The sequence below is a fragment of the Periplaneta americana genome, chromosome 12 (assembly GCF_040183065.1).
Source record: "Periplaneta americana isolate PAMFEO1 chromosome 12, P.americana_PAMFEO1_priV1, whole genome shotgun sequence".
Classification (NCBI taxonomy): Eukaryota; Metazoa; Arthropoda; class Insecta; order Blattodea; family Blattidae; genus Periplaneta; species Periplaneta americana.
In genome coordinates this window covers 40,460,321-40,479,912 of record NC_091128.1, presented here as the reverse complement: position 1 = coordinate 40,479,912, position 19,592 = coordinate 40,460,321, and the positions used below count along the sequence as shown (strand labels likewise).

Genomic DNA, 19,592 nt, shown 5'->3' with positions numbered 1-19,592 from the left:
ATAAAATAAAAATGTAAATAATATAGGCCCTATCCCTAAAATTCCATCACAAAATGTTAATAATTGTATATTTACGAATACTTAACCTATTCAGACATTGTGAAGTTGAAATAGATGAATATCGATTACTGCAATAAAGAAATTCGACATTATTATTCAGTAATGCCAATTGCGAAAAGCGAAATACAGGTTTAACAATGTTAATTACATGTACAGCACATTTCTCCTGTTATTATAACATAAATACATTTTCATTATCTGCTGAAATTATAATATAATTTGAAATCTGATAATATAATTACAGTAGCCTGATTAATACATTAATTAAATGAAGAATTGTTGAAAACGCAGTTATCAAATCTGAATGAAGGAATGTAATTTTTTCAGATAGCCTGCAATGGATATGGAATTAGAAGATGAAGATGTACATGTGGAAGTAGAATTTCGCACTTTATTTAGTAGACTACTTGTCGACACCTGTGGAGTAACGGTCAGCGCGTCTGGCCGCGAAAGCAGGTGGCCCGAGTTCGAATCCCGGTCGGGGAAAAGTTACCTGGTTGAGGTTTTCCCTCAACCTAATACGAGTAAAATGCTGGGTAAGTTTCGGTGCTGACTACAATTATAGGTTAAGTTACTTGTGGGAGCAGGACCAATTTCAGCTTTGCCTTATTTCGACCGTTACTCGTGCTAGAGGAAAGCATTTTTTCTGTAGTGTGTAACGGAACTAAAGCTGCATCTACAAGGTTCAATATTCCAATCGCGTATGCGTGCAATCTGGGAAGAATATTGAAAGAATCAAGTTTAAAAGGTACGTTCAATTAAGATGCATGAAGATTTTGTGTCTACATGGTGCGCCGTTTTGAACGTCGTCTTCACTGCGTAAATATATTAATTAATATTAGATATCAATCTTGCATTCATTGCTTTAAAATTGAAAGAACAGTTTAACTCTGTTGTTGCATCTTAATGTATTCATGATCGTCAATTTACGGGGAAACAGTTGGCGACAACGACTAAACAAAAGAACGATCATGCTATAAATTGATAGCGATAAATCTAGCTGCAAAAATTATCGCAAAGTATCACTGTGATTGGTTGGAATTAAAAATTTCATTACACTTCATTGGTCGAAAATAGAATGACGTCATATAAACGAAATAGTAATTCTAAAATATGTATGTTTTCATTTGGCATTTTGAATTTTTGTAGCTAGAGTCCCTCAATGACAAAATTCTTCGAGCCGCCCCTGACTTTACACTTGCGTACAGCACGACGCGACAGTGCGATGTGACATTGTATCTTATTGACCATTAAATATTCATAGTCCGAAACACAGAATGCTTTTTGTTTTGAAGAAAGTTGTAATTTATCTGCATACCAATTCTGTAGACCCTGTAAGGTTTGGGACGTCCGTTAAAATGTAAATTAGTTCAGATAGGTTACCACGTACATGTGACTCATAAGTGGTTCCGGTGGCACTTTCCCCTACAGGGAAAAGATAATACCAAGTTATAATTGCTGCGGGTGTTGTAAACATGCAAGTTGGCGAAGGTCTGTGGACAATCTTTTCTTTTTTGCCAAGTTTTGTGCCAGATCCATTGCTATGGCAACACTTGGTCGTAAGGAATCCGGCTGTTAAAATAATGGTTTGCAAGCTTACATAAAATAAGTTGAAACCTAGTTATACATTTGTAAAGCACCAGACAACCCGTCATTAATATTATATTTGTATCATTTAACGTGTACAGATTCTGAGTATAGTTGAAACAAAATTAGGTATAATTAAAAATGCGCACAGGCTATAAGCCTGTAAGTAAATCACGTAACTTGTTGTCGTCATTGTGTGTCAGCACTTAAAAATATTCTCTGATCTATTGCAGCAATCCCCAGCTAGGAGTATTCTCACCCACACATCAGTCGACTTTGCTAAGGAACACTGTGTACCCAGGGTGCGTTCAAGCTACCCTGCGTGCCCCTAGAACACTTCCTTCGCACGTCTCCGTCCAGTATTAGTTATAATGGCGGGATCGATTAAGAAATAAAAACTAGAATGACATCAACAGTAAAATTATGTTCCATATAATTCTAAATTGTAAGTGTAAAATTAGATATTGTCTATATTGACATATGGATGCGAAAGCTAACTTTTAAACCGCAATAAACTTTCACTTGACGCAAATGTGGTAAAAAATAGAAGGAAGAATTGAATGGGTTAAATTTATAAACCAAATAAAAAGAAAGCGGGTTTTGGAATTGCACACTTGGAATCACAAATGAATAGAGAGTGGATGCGGGATGACTTAAGGAAAAGTGAAGTTGTTTCGTATCGGAGTATATGGAACGTGCCGCGCCGTCCGTCTTTTGTGTACCTGGCGAGTACAGCAGCGTACAGAACGAAGTAACCCCGGTCCGTTCATAGTAACATTGCAACGCAATGTGTGCAGTTGTGTTATCCTGCCCAAGTATTTAGTACAAGTTGAATATGTTGTGCTGATCCATTCATAATGGAAAAACGTTAAATTCACTCAGAGATACAAAATGCAATTAAGAAGCATGAGAGTGACATTTTATGTATTAACGAAGACAATATCGTGTGTAATGTATGTAAAATTGAAATAAAAATCAAAACAACTCAGGCTATAGAGAAACACTGCAACAGTACATTGCACAGGAAATCGTTGAAATGAAATCTGAGGAACCATCATCATCATCATCATCATCATCATTTAGTTGTGCGGGTCTAACGACACGTGCAACATGATGCTCAGTGCAAATATTCCTCTAAAGAAATTGAGTGATCCCCATTTTAGAGGTTTTCTTCAGAAATTGTCTCGATACAAAAACTGTTCAAGCGATAGGCGAAGATGATTCAGCTTCGACAATTTACGAGAATATATCGTCGTTTACTGCAACGCTGGTAATTGCATCAATGACGACGAGGACTGAAATTGCAAGGTATGTGCTACAGTACGTTGTTTTTCTTTTCCTTCTGAGTGTACCGAGATACAGTAGCATGTTGACATCGTCTATTTACGTTTAAAACCTGTTGAACCAATGGTCTGAATGAAAAAAATGTAACATAAAGTAAACGTGCATCTACATTCAACGATAAGTCATCCCGCATCCACTGTCTAGTTATATGTATATAGACCTACTGTAACGTTGTATTACAAAATAATACTATTTTAGCAATTTACTATCATATTTATTATATAGACTTATAACTGAGGCGTTTGGTTGAAAAATTAGATACACCACTAAAACATAATTTTTCAGTATGAAGGAAAAACGTTTGCAAGGAACCAAGGATTTTCAACCAATACTATTTTTCATCATACAAATCCTTGTGATGTATCTGGCTTTGGAGCATAACCGTGCTATAGCAGTTGTAGAATCATATGAAGATATGAAATATAACATTAACTCATTTCGAAAAAAAAGTGATGTATCTGATTTTGCAACAACACGCCTCAATTTATTGTGTTAATTCTCAGGGGATTTTTGAGACAAACACAAATAAAACAAATACAGGTATGAAGACTCACCTAGTTAATACTGCTTCAACCATGATTTTAAACACGTGAGTGCATTCACATGCTCGGAACTGAGTGTTGCTCTATGTTTAGTAACAATGTATTCCACATCACTAAACACGATTATTTTCTGTCAAGCGCTTTTTCACGATTGTTCAATTTAAAACTAAACGTTTCACCGAGTTTACTTCTCAGATTCTCATAGGCCTATGAAATAATGGAGTTTTCACAGATCACAGAAATCTGATTTTTTTCTTTAGCAAACTAAATATACAAACTTCTAGAAACTCAGTAAAGAAACTGCAAGAGAACAGCAGACTGGCCTCTATTGTAATCGGGTTACAAAATTTTAGAAAGAGAAGAAGATAGTTATTGCCTCACTTTCACACAGTGTAGCCATGGCTAAGGGATGAGGGGGACGAATTCCAGAAAAAGTATGTATTTCATATGCTAGGAAGACGAGCTGACAAACTTAATAAGGCTTTCACATTGTGTTCCAACTTTCAATAAGGGTAGACCAGGTCACTGTACTCATATCTTAATCTCTTTCTGAAGTGTTTATGCAAAGATTTCTCCTATGCTACCTGTTACCTGCTTTGCATTTACAAAATAACGGTATTATCGTATTTGAAGTAAGCAATTTCTGAGAAACGAATATTGTCAGAATTTTTACTCTGAGATTGCATTAAAATACAATAATTAGTATCATGTACAACCGATTAATTTTAATCGACTCGAATATTCAATTAAATATTTTTGATCGATTAATCGATTAAATCGCACACGACTAATTATTACCATTATTATTATTATTATTATTATTATTATTATTATTATTATTATTATTATTGAGGTGGAAAAATTCAAATATCTGAGAGCAACACTAACAAATATAAATGATACTCGGTAGGAAATTAAAGACAGAATAAAATGGGAAATTCCTGTTATTCGGTTGAGAAGCTTTTATCATCCAGTCGGCTGTCAAAAAATCTAAAAGTTAGAATTTATAAAACAGTTCTTTTACCGGTTGTTCTTTATGGTTGTGAAACTTGGACTCTCACTTTGAGGGAGGAACATAGGTTAAGGGTGTTTGAGAATAAGGTGCTTAGAAAAATATTTGGGGCTATGAGGGATGAAGTTACAGGAGAATGGAGAAAGTTACACAACACAGAACTGCACTCATTGTATTCTTCACCTGACATAATTAGGAACATTAAATCCATATGTTTGAGATGGGCAGGGCATGTAGCACATATGGGCGAATCCAGAAATACATACATATAGTGTTAGTTGGGAGACCGGAGGGAAAAAGACCCTTGGGGAGGCCGAGTCGTAGATGGGAGGATAATATTAAAATGGATTTGAGGGAGGTGGGATATGATGATAGAGACTGGATTGATCTTCCTCAGGATAGGGACCGATGGCGGGCTTATGTGAGGGCGGCAATGAACATCCGGGTTGCTTAAAAGCCAGGAAGTAAGTAAGTATTATTATTATTATTATTATTATTATTATTATTATTATTATTATTATTATTATTATTATTATTATTATTATTGGAACAACTGGATAATACCCACTGCAGACCAATATCGATAGTCGACGCTACTCGCTGCCACTAGTCACCGGGCCGTACCGAGCCGTGTCAAAGAAAATATAATCGAATGGTGGTAGTCAAATTCGCGACTATATTCTAAAATAATTTACTCCATTAGTCAAGTTCAAGGTTTTATGTAGCACAACGGAGGTTTTTTGAATACATTAAAAGAAAATGAAGATGTAGTAAGATCATAAACTAGGCTGTCACAAGGAAATTAACAGGAAAAAAGGTGTGTTTCACGGAATACCATTAAAAAGACGGAAAGTAAATTTCCGGTTAATATTCGCCAAAGCGTAAAGTACGTAATTATGACGGCGTTGCTGTTTCATTTCTGGCCTAGAGAAAAGTGCCTAGCCTTTTACGAAAAAAAATTTTAGGGACTATGAAATTATTCACCGCTTTCATTATAGGCCTATTATTTTTTATCAATATTACGAATCAAAAACTGACATATTATATAATTTTAACTACTATATGGACGAATGAAATCAAATTTTATGTTAAAAATTAAAAAGATTCGTCAAATACATGAACATTATAACATTTATATTACATAATATGTAAATGAACTTCAAGTTAAAATCTCCTGTCACTTCCCTATCCTTAAATTAACCTAAGCAAAGCTGAGCTAAGCTAAGCTAACCTAACCTAACCAAAGCTAAGCTAACCTAAGCTAACCAAAGCTAACCAAAGCTAACCTAAGCTAACCAAACCTAACCTAACCTAACCCAAACATAACCTACCCTAACCTAACCCAAACCTAACCTAACCCAACCTAACCAAAGCAAAGGAAAGCTAAGCTAAGCTAAGCTAACCAAAGCTAACCTAAGCTAACCTAACCTAACCCAAACCTAACCTAACCTAACCAAAGCTAACCTAACCTAACCTAAACTAACCAAAGCTAACCTAACCTAACCAAAGCTAACCTAACCTAATCAAAGCTAACCTAACCTAACCTAACCAAAGCAAAGCTAAGCTAAGCTAACCTAACCTAACCAAAGCTAACCTAAGCTAACCTAACCTAACCAAAGCTAACCTAACGTAACCTAACCTAAGCTGACCTAACCTAACCTTCTCCCATTCCTCGACTTCATATCAATTATCACGTGCAGCTCGCGACAGGATCATATTACCTGTCTGCGCATGCGCGGACTTGATTAATAAAAACCTCAACTAACCAAACCTAACTTTCGTAAATGCAAGGTCTGTAACCTGAGCAAGAAGGGATCACAATCATTTAATCTGCAATGTGCACGCGAAAATAAATTCAAGTAAGGATCACGCTCCCACTGCATGAGAGGTCCGCGCATGCGCTACAGCAAAACTGTTTCTGTCCCGAGCTTCTCATCTAAGGCACTCGTCATAATTTATTCGCAATATTTACGCAAATACACATTGTCACTAACAGTGGTGCTATCTCTCAATAATGTTCAAAACGAAGGAGGTAGACAGAAAGAAAAAAAAAAAGAATTATAGCACAAAACTGTTTTGTCTCGAGACTCTCATCTAAGACACGTAATAAGTCACGTAATCTACTTGCAATATATTTGCGCAAATACACTTTGTAGCTAACATTGGTGCTATCTCTCAGTAATGTTCAGAACGAAGGAGGCAGAGAGAGAGAGAGAGAGAGAGAGAAATTTCTCCCGCCAACTACGCCACACATCAACGTCATGTTCTTATGTTGGTGACATTGTGTATTTAGTTAAATTTGGTGGTAAACGTAACGGCACGGTTCAAAGCGACCGTGGTAATTCTCCAGTATAGCGTTAATTTTATTATTATTATTATTATTATTATTATTATTATTATAATTTCGCATAGATAATAAATTTCCGCGCCATATCTACTCCCACATTACTAAACTTAGTATGACCATTAACTGAAGTTTTCTATGTAGCCTACTTAGATTATATTACGATTCAAGGAAAGTGACTTCGGTACCTTAATATATTCTTTAATTACTGGTAATTAAATATATTTGAGAAGTGACAGCTGTAACTGGGCCTCGGGAAGACAAAATGCTAAATCCGTCCTTGCATATACGGCAGGCAATCTATGGTTGAGCCTTTTTGTTGTGGACACTACGACACTCGTATATTGAGTGAACCTTAACTTCGGGAAGTGTAATTTGTAAATTGGTTGCAATCGAAAAGCCAATACGTAAATTATTACGCTTTCAGATAAATTATAACTGAATAGTTGTGTACTTACTGGCCATTGCTGAGTACTCGCCAACGATTCAGGTAGAACTGATACTGGAGGCCGCCTACGAACTTATCGCTGGGCACTTGGAGGTCAGGTGCGATAATGTCCTGACAACTGAAAGAGGGGTGGAGTGACGAATGCGATCTTTCTACAACGAACACATAAGGTTTTTACGTAGGCAATATGAGTCTTAAAATACCAGAATTAGAGTTCTTTATTACTGTAATAAAATTAATAGGCTACGTCTAAAATGTTATCGTTCAAGTGGGAGATTTCGGCTTCTAGCCCCAGCGACTTCAAGTGGAATTTCTGGTGTTGCACTTTTGTATCATCCAATTATAATGCAGTGCCCTGCTTTTCCAAGAAGCACCGTAATTTTTCTAATTATATAGAGTAATGTTTTTTTTATAATTACGCAATTGTTATAACAAATTAAACGAAGAAATAATTCAGTAAGAAAATAGTTATACTAGAAAGTTACTAAGTGAAAAAGTAGTAGGATAAGTTACTTCAACCAAATTTAAAAAATGGACACGAGATTTAAGGAAATTCAATGATTGCATAAAACATCTATACTCGAATTAAAATTTAAAAAAGTACAATATGAACTTTATTTAAGACTATAGTGCAATATACCTAATAGCCTATATCCATGACTTGTGTGGAAAACAACAAATGCATGTACTGTATGAAATCTGCTATTTGACAAGCAATGTATCTTTTAATTAGGAACTTCACTACTCTATCTCAACTGTATTATTGTAACGGGATGGAGTTAGTGACATCTAGATGATATGTTTGGCTACATGAGTCCTAGGCTTTGCCATATATTACTTTACAATTTGAGAAAAACTCGTAAAAACAATCAGTTAAAGCGGGTTTCGAATACAGGCCCGAACTCGAAGTCTAAGAATATATTCTGATTGCAACCCTCAGACAAAGTCGACAGAAAAAATTGATGTCAGAATAAAATAAAATAATTTACTACATGTAAATAAAATAATCGTTATTTCGGTGATATGAATATATCCGTACATTGAATGTAAGACAGCAGTTTGCCTAAACAATGATTATGTCGAAATGAGACGCACAGTGAAATAACGAGGCAAAGTGAATAATTTAAATTTAAAAAAATACGTATAATATAGCAGAGGAATGATGGACAACAAACACGAGTTAATAAGTGATGCTAAACTAATGACAGGAATAAAAAGAGATTAAATCAGTAGGCCTATCAACGAGTGCAAAAAATGAAACATTACACAGTATGTGAAAATGTGTCGAATGGAACAAAATGGGAGGAAATATAATAGGAAATCCCCTAGGGAGACTGTAAAGAAAAAACAATGAAATCTGTAATAAAAAAAATGTTAATACTTAATATAAAAGAAAATACCTACGTCAAGCGAGATAAGCAATTCAGCCCTAATAGTAGTAAAACCTTGATTACGTGTAAGTAACTATGTAAGTTATATTATCGGTTGTTCTGTGTGGTTGTGAAACTTGGACTCTCACTTTGAGGGAGGAACAGAGATTAAAGGTGCTTAAGAATAAGGTTCTTAGGAAAATATTTGGGGACAAAAGAGAAGAAGTTACAGGAGAATGGAGAAAGTTACACAAAGCAGAACTGCATGCATTGTATTCTTCACCTGACATAATTAGGAACATTAAATCCAGACGTTTGAGATGGACAGGGCATGTAGCACGTATGGGCGAATCCAGAAATGCATATAGAGTGTTAGTTGGGAGGTCGGAGGGAAAAAGACCTTTGTATATATGTATATATGTATGTATGTATGTACGTACATAGACCATAGTTATTGTTATTGTTGTTGTTTAGTAAGCTGCCTGAAGATAGGTTTGGACCTCATAGGTTAAGTGATACTAATAAGATATCACACATGGGGCAACCAAGTAACCATAATTGCGTAGAGTGGCCAGTACCTTTCCCCCTCCATTGCATACATCGCTAACTAGTAACATACCTGTATTACACTAATTACACTTCAGATGTATAATAATAATAATAATAATAATAATAATAATAATAATAATAATATAATAATAGATTAATAATAATAGGCATAATATTAATAATAACAATAATGTTAATAATAATAATTATAATAATAATAATATTATTATTATTATTATTATTATTATTATTATTATTATTATTATTATTATTGTTACTTAGAAATGGCTTTTAAGGAACCCGCAGGTTCGTTGCCGCCCTCACATAAGCTCGCCATCGGTCCCTATCCTGTGCAAGATTAATCCAGTCTCTATCATCATCATCATATTATTATTATTATTATTATTATTATTATTATTATTATTATTACTTAATTAGTTAATGGCTTTTAAGTAACCCAGAGGTTCATTGCACTCTCACATAAGCTCGGCATCGGTCCCTATCCTGTGCAAGATTAATCCAGTCTCTATCATCATCATCTTCATATTATTATTATTATTATTATTATTATTATTATTATTTTTTTTTTATTTTTATTTTTTTTTTTTTTTCTTATTGTGTTCTCGCACTTGAGCAACTAAATTCACGAGAATCAGGGTATAGTTTCAATCTTTTCCTCTTCACCTACAATGCAAGGCATACGTAGCCTACGGCCTATTCAGGTTTCAACAGGAATCCACTTCTTGCGAATGACAAGATTTCTTTAACTGTGTTACTTATGATAACAGTACTACAATAAAGCAATTTTTAACTTAGTTAATATTCTTAGATTGTTCTTTAGTTTGCACTCTGAATTGCGTCATTTAATAGTAGACAATTTCCACAGACAGAGCTCGCATGTTAATGCGGCAGTGGTTGACGCTGATAAATCAGATCTGGTGGTATTTCAAATAGTAATGAATCATTATACATACCTATCTTATCATTAAGTTGCAATATAAGTATTATTTACGTTTTTCCTTATGTCATAAACAAATGTGCGAAACACTAGCGCACAGGTTTTCCTGGTGATTACGGAAGTGAAAATCGTTGAATTTGTAAGAGACTTTTTGTGGAGTCGGTGTTTAAAAGTTAAGGATTTATAGGGATATATTTGGAGAAAGAAAATTGGGAACAACTGGATAATACGCACGGTAGAGCAATGTCGGTAGTCGACGTTACTCGCCGGCCGCTAGAAACCGGGCCGTACCGAGCCGTGTCAAACAAAAGACAATCGAAATGGTGGTAGTAAAATTCGCGACTATATTCTTAAATAAATCACTCCATTAGGCAAGTACAAGGTTTATGTAGTACAGCGACGGTGTTTTGAATGCATTAAAAGAAAATGCAGATGTAGTAAGATCTTAAAGTAGGTTATCACAACGAAATGAAGAGGAGAAACGGTGTGTTTCACGGAATATCATTCAAACGACGGAAAGTAAATTTCCTATTAATGTTCGCCAAAGCGTTAAGTACGTAATTATGACCGCGTTGCCATTTTATTCGTAGTCTAGAGAAAAATACCTAGCCTTTTACGAAAAAAGAAATTTTAGGCGCCATGAAAATATTCACCGCTTTCATTATATTATTGTTTATCAATATTACGAAACAAAAACTGTCACAAAGGCCATGACCGACTAGAAACATTGACACCAAAGAGATAAACCAATTCGGCCGTGATGAAACAAAAGAAAATGCGACAGATATTTTAGTTCGAGATCAAATGGACACTTTACAAGACATAGTGAAATGTTTTCAGAAGAAATTGACAGAAAGGTACAATTCTTGCCTGTCTGAGCATGCGCGGGCTTGGTTAATAAAAACCTAAACTAACCAAACCTAACCTTCGTATATGCAAGGTGTGTAACCGGAGCAAGAAGGGATCTTCTTCATTTGATCTGCAATGTATACGCGAAAATAAATTCAAGTAAGAATCACGCTCCCACTGCATGAGAGGTCTGCGCATGCGCTACAGCAAAACTGTTTGTCCCGAGCCTCTCATCTAAGCCACATAATCTACTCGCAATATTTACGTAAATACACCTTGTCGCTAACAGTAATGTTCAGAACGAAGGAGGTAGAGAGAAAAAAAAATTCTCCTTCTAACGACGCCACACACTAACGTCATGTTCTTATGTTGGCAACATTGTGTATTTAGTTAAATTTGGTGGTAAACGTAACGGCACGGTTGAAAGTTACCGTACTAATTGTCCAGTATAGCGGAAAAGGGTTCCAAAATGTAGTAAATTACGTGTGAAATGAGAGGTGCGTCGTAATGAAGGTGGAAATGTTATGGTTTGTAGTGAAAAAGGAAACGTAGGGTTATGAAACCCATGATGCGATGTAATGTGAAGAAAACATAACTTGAATTAATTAAGCACTCAAGAATAGTGAAACAAATTTTAGGTAATGTAAGTTTCCTTGTACATGTCCCATTACACTAATATATCACAGAGCTGTACTAACAACATTACTAAACATAAAGTCACCAGCCTTTCCCTAGCGCTTGATAATCCTCCACTCAATCGTTGTCATCTTCATATTCACTTAGACCGGCGGAATAGCGGGTCTTGACGTCTTCTAAGCTAAGCTTTCTTACCTAACTAGATAACCTTACCTTGAAGAGTTCAATCATAGGCCTATAGTCTACTGACATTTTTTTGTTAATCTTTACAATAGTGTTACCAAAAGATGTTAGACAGCAAAAAAGAGCACATTCTTAGACAATTTTGACTAGGGCGTATATGCAAGTCACACCAAAAGTCTAAACTAACCTAACCAAACTAACCTGTCACTAATTCGTATATGCAAGGGATAACAGAAGCCAAAGCTAACCTAACCTGTCACAGGCATACAAAAGGCACGTATCGTGATAATAACACGTAAATAGCGTGAAACTCTCGTAATGTCATCTAAGTTATGTTGGTATGAATGAGGAAAGGGCTATAAACAATTGAAGGTGTATAACCGGAGTACGAAGGGAATTACCTCTGCGCTAGTTTAGCCCAAATGTGGCTATGAAAGCACCGATTTCCTTACCATCATAACCTTCTCTCAAGATTTATGATCTGAGTCTTCTCTTTCGTATTTTTCAGTAGAGGTTTTATGGAAGCAATAATTTGTAATAATTTTAATAAGTTAGTCCTTGAAACAACACTCAATAAGTAGGCCTGCCACATAAGTGGAACACTGCGGAATCTTTGAGAGCAGCGTAGAAATGTTTGCTTTATGCACTGACGTAGTTATGTCTGTATCCTTCTTGATTTTAGCCCAAGTAGCTGGTGAAACGTGGTGGCCTCACTAGTATGACAGAAAATGACTGTTTGACTGGAAATTCCAAAAGTAAATGTTAGAACTTAATACTTCGTTATAAGCAGAATAAAAATTCACTCATATTCTGTCGATTTTCATATTAACTGCTATATGTTACGTAATTTACGCTCTATTTTTTCAATTTAATTTAAAGATGCGTTACTCTCTTTCATTAATATCAATAAACTAGTAATTTGCATTTATTACATTATTCATTCAAATACTCTTCAATATGTTCAATATTAAAAGCTTTCCTTCATCCTGTTCCCTGCAGATAAAGAGGTGCGATTTAAGAAACCGCAGGTGCTATTTAGGAAACTAGTTGCCTAAATGGCACCACTGACATGTGTTTCGAAAATGTCATTTTAATTAAAAAATATTAAATCAAATTCAAGGATTCTTTTTTACATCAAAGGTAAATGTTCTGGGAATGTATCTCTGTAAAGGAATGGAGAAAATAAAAACTGTATTGTTCAATAAAAATTATAAATGCTAAAGTGGTGTGATATAGGCAACCTTACCCTACATACATACATATATAGGCTACATACATACATACATAGGCTACATATATATACACACATACAAACACACATACACACGTACATACATATTACGTAAATACATATATATACATACATACGCACATACAAACATACGCACATACATACATACATACATATATACATACATACATACACACACATACATACATACATACATACATACATACACACATGCACACACATACACACACATACATACATACATACATACATACATACATACATACATACACACATGCACACACATACACACACATACATACATACATACATACATACATACATACATACATACTGTACATACATACATACATACATACATACATACATACATACATACACACATGCACACATGCACAAATGCATACATACATACACACATGCATACATACATACATACATACAGTCCACGCCTGTGGAGTAACGGTTAGCATGCCTAGCCGCGAAACCAGGTGGCCCGGGTTCGATTCCCGGTCGGGACAAGTTACCTGGTTGAGGTTTTTTCCGGGGTTTTCCCTCAACCCAATATGAGCAAATGCTGGGTAACTTTCGGTGTTGGACCCCGGACTCATTTCACCGGCATTATCACCTTCATCTCATTCAGACGCTAAATAACCTGAGCTGTTGATAAAGCGTCGTAAAATAACCTACTAAAAAAAAAATACATACGTACATACATACATACATACATATATACATACATACACACACATACATACATATATACATACATACACACACATACATACATACATACATACTGTACATACATACATACATACATACATACATACATACACACATGCACACATGCACAAATGCATACATACATACATACATACATACATACATACATACATAATACATACATACATACAAAAAATCAGAATATGCAAGAAGTAGGTAATAAACATGCAAAGGAAACTCACGTGGGGATTGCTAATACTATGGCATTACCCACTGTGCTGTATAATAGCGAGATATGGATTATGAAAGCAAGTGACAACAGTAAACTACAAAGTTATGAAATTCATTTTGTAGATAAGTAGGCGTAATAGGATATACCAGAACTGATCCTACCTACAATAAAAAGTAAGGGAAAATTTCGATTTTGTTTATTTATTTTAGCTATATTTTACGACGCTTTTCAACTGCTGTGGTCATACAGCGTCTGAATGAGATGAAGGTAATAATGCCAGCGAAGTTCAACGCCAAAAGTTACCCAGCAGTTGCTCTTCTTGGGTTGTTGGGTTCAGGGAAAACCCCGGAAAAAATCTCAACCAGGTAACTTGTCCCAAAGTGGATTTGAACCCGGGCCCGCTCGTTTCATGGTCAGGCGTGCTAACCATTACTCCACAGCGGTGGACTGAAAAATTCGATGTGGGCCACTTGTAGAAGATAAACAGCGATCTTCTGAGTGTTTTTGGCGAGATAAATCCGAAAACGTTGTAACATTATTCTATTGTGGTACCTAAACCGTTAAATGGTTAAATGTGATACTGTTATCCGCTAGGTCGTTGAAAAATGTCGTCTTTGCTGGCTCTGTGGTAGTGGAATTTTAAGGTGAACGAAAGCTGTTAGCGTGAATTGCTTAAAAAAATTTCGTTAAAAGAATTCTGTTGCTGAATGAGAAGGCTCTAAGGAAAATTTACTTGCCATTACTCGTCCACACAGGAAGCACAGTGGTCTCCTTGTTACTGGTATTTGTAATTAGCAGTTGTAAAATGAGCATCCTAAGCACTTAAGTCTAAGCAGAGTTTTTGTAGGCCTACACGTGTTATGAAATGTATTGCGTGCCGATTGTGCTGCCTATCTAGGCCCGCACCACACACTCCTCTCCAGCTAGCCAGTCCGAATGCCATATCTCTGATGGTGGTCTGTCGTACCTCTGGTGTGGCTATGATGTCTCTTTTGCAGATGTAAGGTAATTCGGGTGAAGACGCCAGTTGAGAGAAGACGCAACTTTGTTTATAGTTGTTTCATGTGTCAGCAGTTGGCAGCACCGACCTTCTAGTTTAAAGAGTGTTGATGGGTGGACACGTAGCGTGGGCATTTACTATTTTACTTTATCTCCTTTCATCGCCGTTATTTTGGATCTTGTGAGCATATAGCCTGGTGAGTAGCCTACATACTTTATAAAATTCCGTTGCTTATATTAAAGGTTCATAGACTAATATTTTATTTTAAATGGAATATCCGCTATTCAGGGTATTTCCGGGCTGGTGTTACAAACTTTGAGGGGTGATGGGGAAGGGCACATGGTCCGGAAATGACTGAGTCGAAAGTCATAAGCAAAAATAGTTGTGTGGAAATGGAATTGTAATTTGGCACCACGTGCCCTCCTTCCCTTAACCTTTGGAACAGTCGTGGAAAGATGGTATGGGCTGAATGTCTCCTACGTGGGTACTTTCCCCGATACAATCTGTGAGCTTGTCCACTGTTCCCATTGGCTCATCCGTATTCGAAAATCAGGTCTGCTTATTCCGCTCTCATGTACTCCTCCATTTCACTAGGACTGATCGACTGGACACTGCAACTTATACACATACACTGCTGTCTAAAGACATGCATATCAGGACCGACCATGTCCGTTACACATTACGTTATCTGCATTGCTTTAGTGTAGTTTCCTGTCCCCACCCCTCAGACAGCGCACTGAATGGAATACTGTAAGTAGACAACGTAAACAACGTCAGATGAATACAATATGTGTAAGATGTACAGATAAATACACATAAATAAGATGTACAGAGGAATAAAATTATTTCATTTCCACACAACTATTTTTGTTTGTAACTTTCGACTCGGTCATTTCCGGACCAGGGTTCCTTATCTCAAATTGATACATATGCCCTTCCCCATCGTCCCTGAAAGTTTGTAACACTAGCCCGGAAACATCCTGTATAAGTGAGTTGTGCATTCTGTTACGCACACGAGGCATGCAGCTGCGGCAAGAAAGTGTCTGTGAGTCTTCCCCCTGTAACTGGGGGAAGACGCAGCATGGTTAAGAAATACATTATTTAACCCGTAAATCATGTTGTGGAAAGGTTATTATTTGATAGTATTTTACATTATATTATTTTACATATTCTCTGATACTTTACAAAAGTGTTAATGGTTAAAAATGTAATTCACATTTCATTTGTATACAGACAATGACTCGAGACTACAAAAGAAAAACAGATCGGGCATTTTGGTCAGAGTCAAATTTAAATTGAGCTGCTGAAGATGTAAAGTATTTACGAAAACGTTATCAGGTGCAGCGAGGATGTATGGCATTTCATACTGAATCCTGAAAAGATGGATGGAATCTTCAAACCTCACTAAAGGTTCACCAGGCCCCTCCACTAGCGGAGCATGTGGCAGTAGATCTATAACAACAGTTTCTTCCATGAGCATGGATATCGGGATTTCAACTCTGGAAACAATCAGCCCTATTGGTCAAGTAAGAAAACCTGAACCCTAAACTCTTTGGGAGTAAAAAACAAACAGCGGAGATCTTAACTACACCACAGAGTAGAGAAACTATACGGGAAATAGCCAGAAATAAAAAGAAACCTCTCCAACCAAGCTAGAAAAAGATATGTGGAGGTTCACCTTCTTCCTCTTGCGACGAAATTAGTCACGATGGCAGTGACAGTGTTTTGATGAGGACGATGACGATTTTTCTATTGTTTGTAATGCATATTTTTACTCTAAGAAAGGTCTCAAGTATGACTGGATTCAGTGCTTCGCATGCAAGAAATAGTTGCACGAAGATTGCAGTGGTGATAATTTGCACTGCATGAAATGTGGTGCAGACTCGTACTAACATTCAGAATTGTGTCCTAATTGATTAAGTTTGCAAAATAATCATTAAACAAATTTATAATCAATTTCATAAATGTTTCTCCATAGTTCTAATAAAATACACATATAACATTCCAATGTTTATTTTATGTATGTCATTTACTGTGTTGTAGCATCTTACCCCATACCAAATGGCATCTTCCCCGTATATATGGGGGATGATGCCACCGTTACACGAATTCCTTTAATATGAAAAATGGTTAATAATACATGTACTTGGAAAGGAACGAATCATTATACAGACTCAGTTATAATTGAAAAATACGATAAATTTGTTTCTATTGCCTTATCACTTCAGCTTTGAGTTGTATAGCCAAGAAATTCCTTATTTCTTTCCCCCGAATTTCCTTATAAATCATCAAGAATTCTCTGCCACTGTCATCTGTCAATATTTGGACAATCCACGAGAAACGGAATGGCGGACGATTGATTCTGTGCCATACAAACACAAGTATTGCCCTGTTTTCCGAGACAGAGATGATAATGAAAGGGGAATTACGAAGAGAGTTGAAGGAATAACGGGAAAACGGAGAAAATCCTTGGCTTTGTCATCAGAGTTCTTGTATGGTGAAGTGCGCCTGGTGTTCTGACTACCCTGCAAAACATTAGGCGCAACGGCATGGATGAATATATAATAGGATGCGAAACTTACTGAGTTTTCCGTAACACATGCTAGAGGCGCTAATGTAGAAACTGATCTTGTTGCCATCTGTTGGACGGAGGAGAACTTATTACATCTAGCAGCGCACCAAGTAGCGAAAACAAAATCTAATTACTCCATGCATTTAGCAGCGAACCTGGTGACGAAAATGTTAAACTATGCAGAACATATTTCTTCCCTCCCACTCTCATTGATATTCCCAACCCAAATTAAAATAAAACATTTACATTTTTATTTCTTACACCATCTTCCACTAAAAATTCTTAACGGAGCCAACAGGAAGATAAAGGAGACGATATATTTTACACTACCCAATTAAAATATAACCAGACAGAGACAGAAAATAAAGCAAAAAGTTAGATAATTAGGATTGTATTCTTTGAGTTTTTATTGTACAGCGCATTGGAAAAGTCTGTAAAAACTACTTAGATAGTTCAATTTATTATATTACTATTACTTTACAATACATTCAATAACACTATTTTTACAACATCCACAAACAACACTGTTTAACATACACTGCTTATACACATACTTAGTATCACATTATGTCCACTCATTAGCAGCAAGTTTCTGGCTGCCATCTTGTCTTCTCGAGCATCGTCTGTTCGTCTCGAAAGAACGGATAAATAGAGAACTCTGGGTAATCTACCCAACACGTAGTTCTAATGTTCACCACCCACGACGTCGGGCGCTGATCATCTTATTTGAACTTCGTTCCGTCAGATGGTGTTGGCCGCAGTTTCGCATCCTATTTTATATTTATCCATGGCAACGGTTTGAAATTCTGATATTCGGTCGGATGTTCAACCTCGCCGGTTGTTCTCCGACCGGTCGAATATAAACCGGTGTTCACAATCTTCAGAACCCCTGCTTTAGATAGATCTCACCCTAAGAAATTGAATAGTGCTAGGTCTATAATCTCATAATCGTAGAATTTGGACTTAATATAAATAATATACTTTATAATCGTTTTGGCGTTGTGAGATTTAATTTTTCTCGTTTGTTGCTTGGCCATATTTTTCAGAATCTATAATTTGTTTCCACTGCATAAATGTTCGATAGGGAATATGAAATAATTGCTCAGTATTGTATTCACAGTTACCGATGTAGAAAGTCATGATAGCTATATGCCTGTCTAACATATAGTTGCATAAGATTGGTCTGTATGTATAAGTGGAAGAGTGATCATAATCAGCAGCAATAGTAAGGCATATTCACCTGTGGAACCTTGGCTTAATTCCTTACACTAAATTGTGTTGAACGAAGTTGTTTGAACCGTTGGTGAAGACAGCATTTGTAAGGGATTCCCCTCTAGTACGTAACGTGCTGTGCTTTGTTTTTGTGCGATGTGTTTCCCGAAGTAATCGTGTCCCGTGAGCGGGGCGGCGGATAAAATCAGGGCATTAATGCTTTTTGCGACGTCCCGGAAGAGTGCATCGTGTGGGGCGCCCACCCCGTCTTATCGGCGCCGCGCAGGCCGCTATCGTCGGTCCCAGCCCGATGACATCACCTCAATCCGGGGTCCGCAGTCACACGCCTGCATGCGGTGACATAATCGTATACTCCGCTTTCAACCTCACGTTCTGCAGGAAAATGCCACATTTAGTTTCTCGCCAGGTGGTCGATCATCTCGGTTGGCAGAGCAATTGATTGCAAACTAAACGGTCGTGTGTTCAGTCCAGGTGGTGACGGGATTTTTCTCTTTGTTAAACTTCCAAAACATCCCCCAGAACTATTCGATCTCCTGTCAAATTAAGCATTGGGTCATTTCCGGTTGAAAAATGGCGGTGAAAATGTGGTATTGACCTCACACGTCATTCCGGTGCCGAACTAATGAAAGTATGAATTTCATTCTTCATGCCCTCAATGTGTCCGTATGGCGCGTAAAGGAGTTCATACTTTCTTA

At 36.5% G+C, this 19,592-nt stretch overlaps 1 protein-coding gene and 1 long non-coding RNA gene across 2 annotated transcripts in view; one reads left to right on the top strand and one right to left on the bottom strand.

Annotated features, from left to right (window-relative positions):
• Positions 1 to 7,466, bottom strand: part of LOC138710327 (natterin-3) — a 39,756-nt gene extending 32,290 nt beyond the window's left edge. Inside the window, exon 1 of the mRNA XM_069841139.1 lies at positions 7,348 to 7,466. Within this exon, the coding sequence (XP_069697240.1) occupies positions 7,348 to 7,354 (7 nt within the window). The 5' untranslated portion in view covers positions 7,355 to 7,466. The remainder of the gene's footprint in view (positions 1 to 7,347) is intronic.
• Positions 1 to 19,592, top strand: part of LOC138710031 (uncharacterized) — a 415,724-nt gene that overhangs the window by 195,187 nt on the left and 200,945 nt on the right. The window lies entirely within an intron of this gene.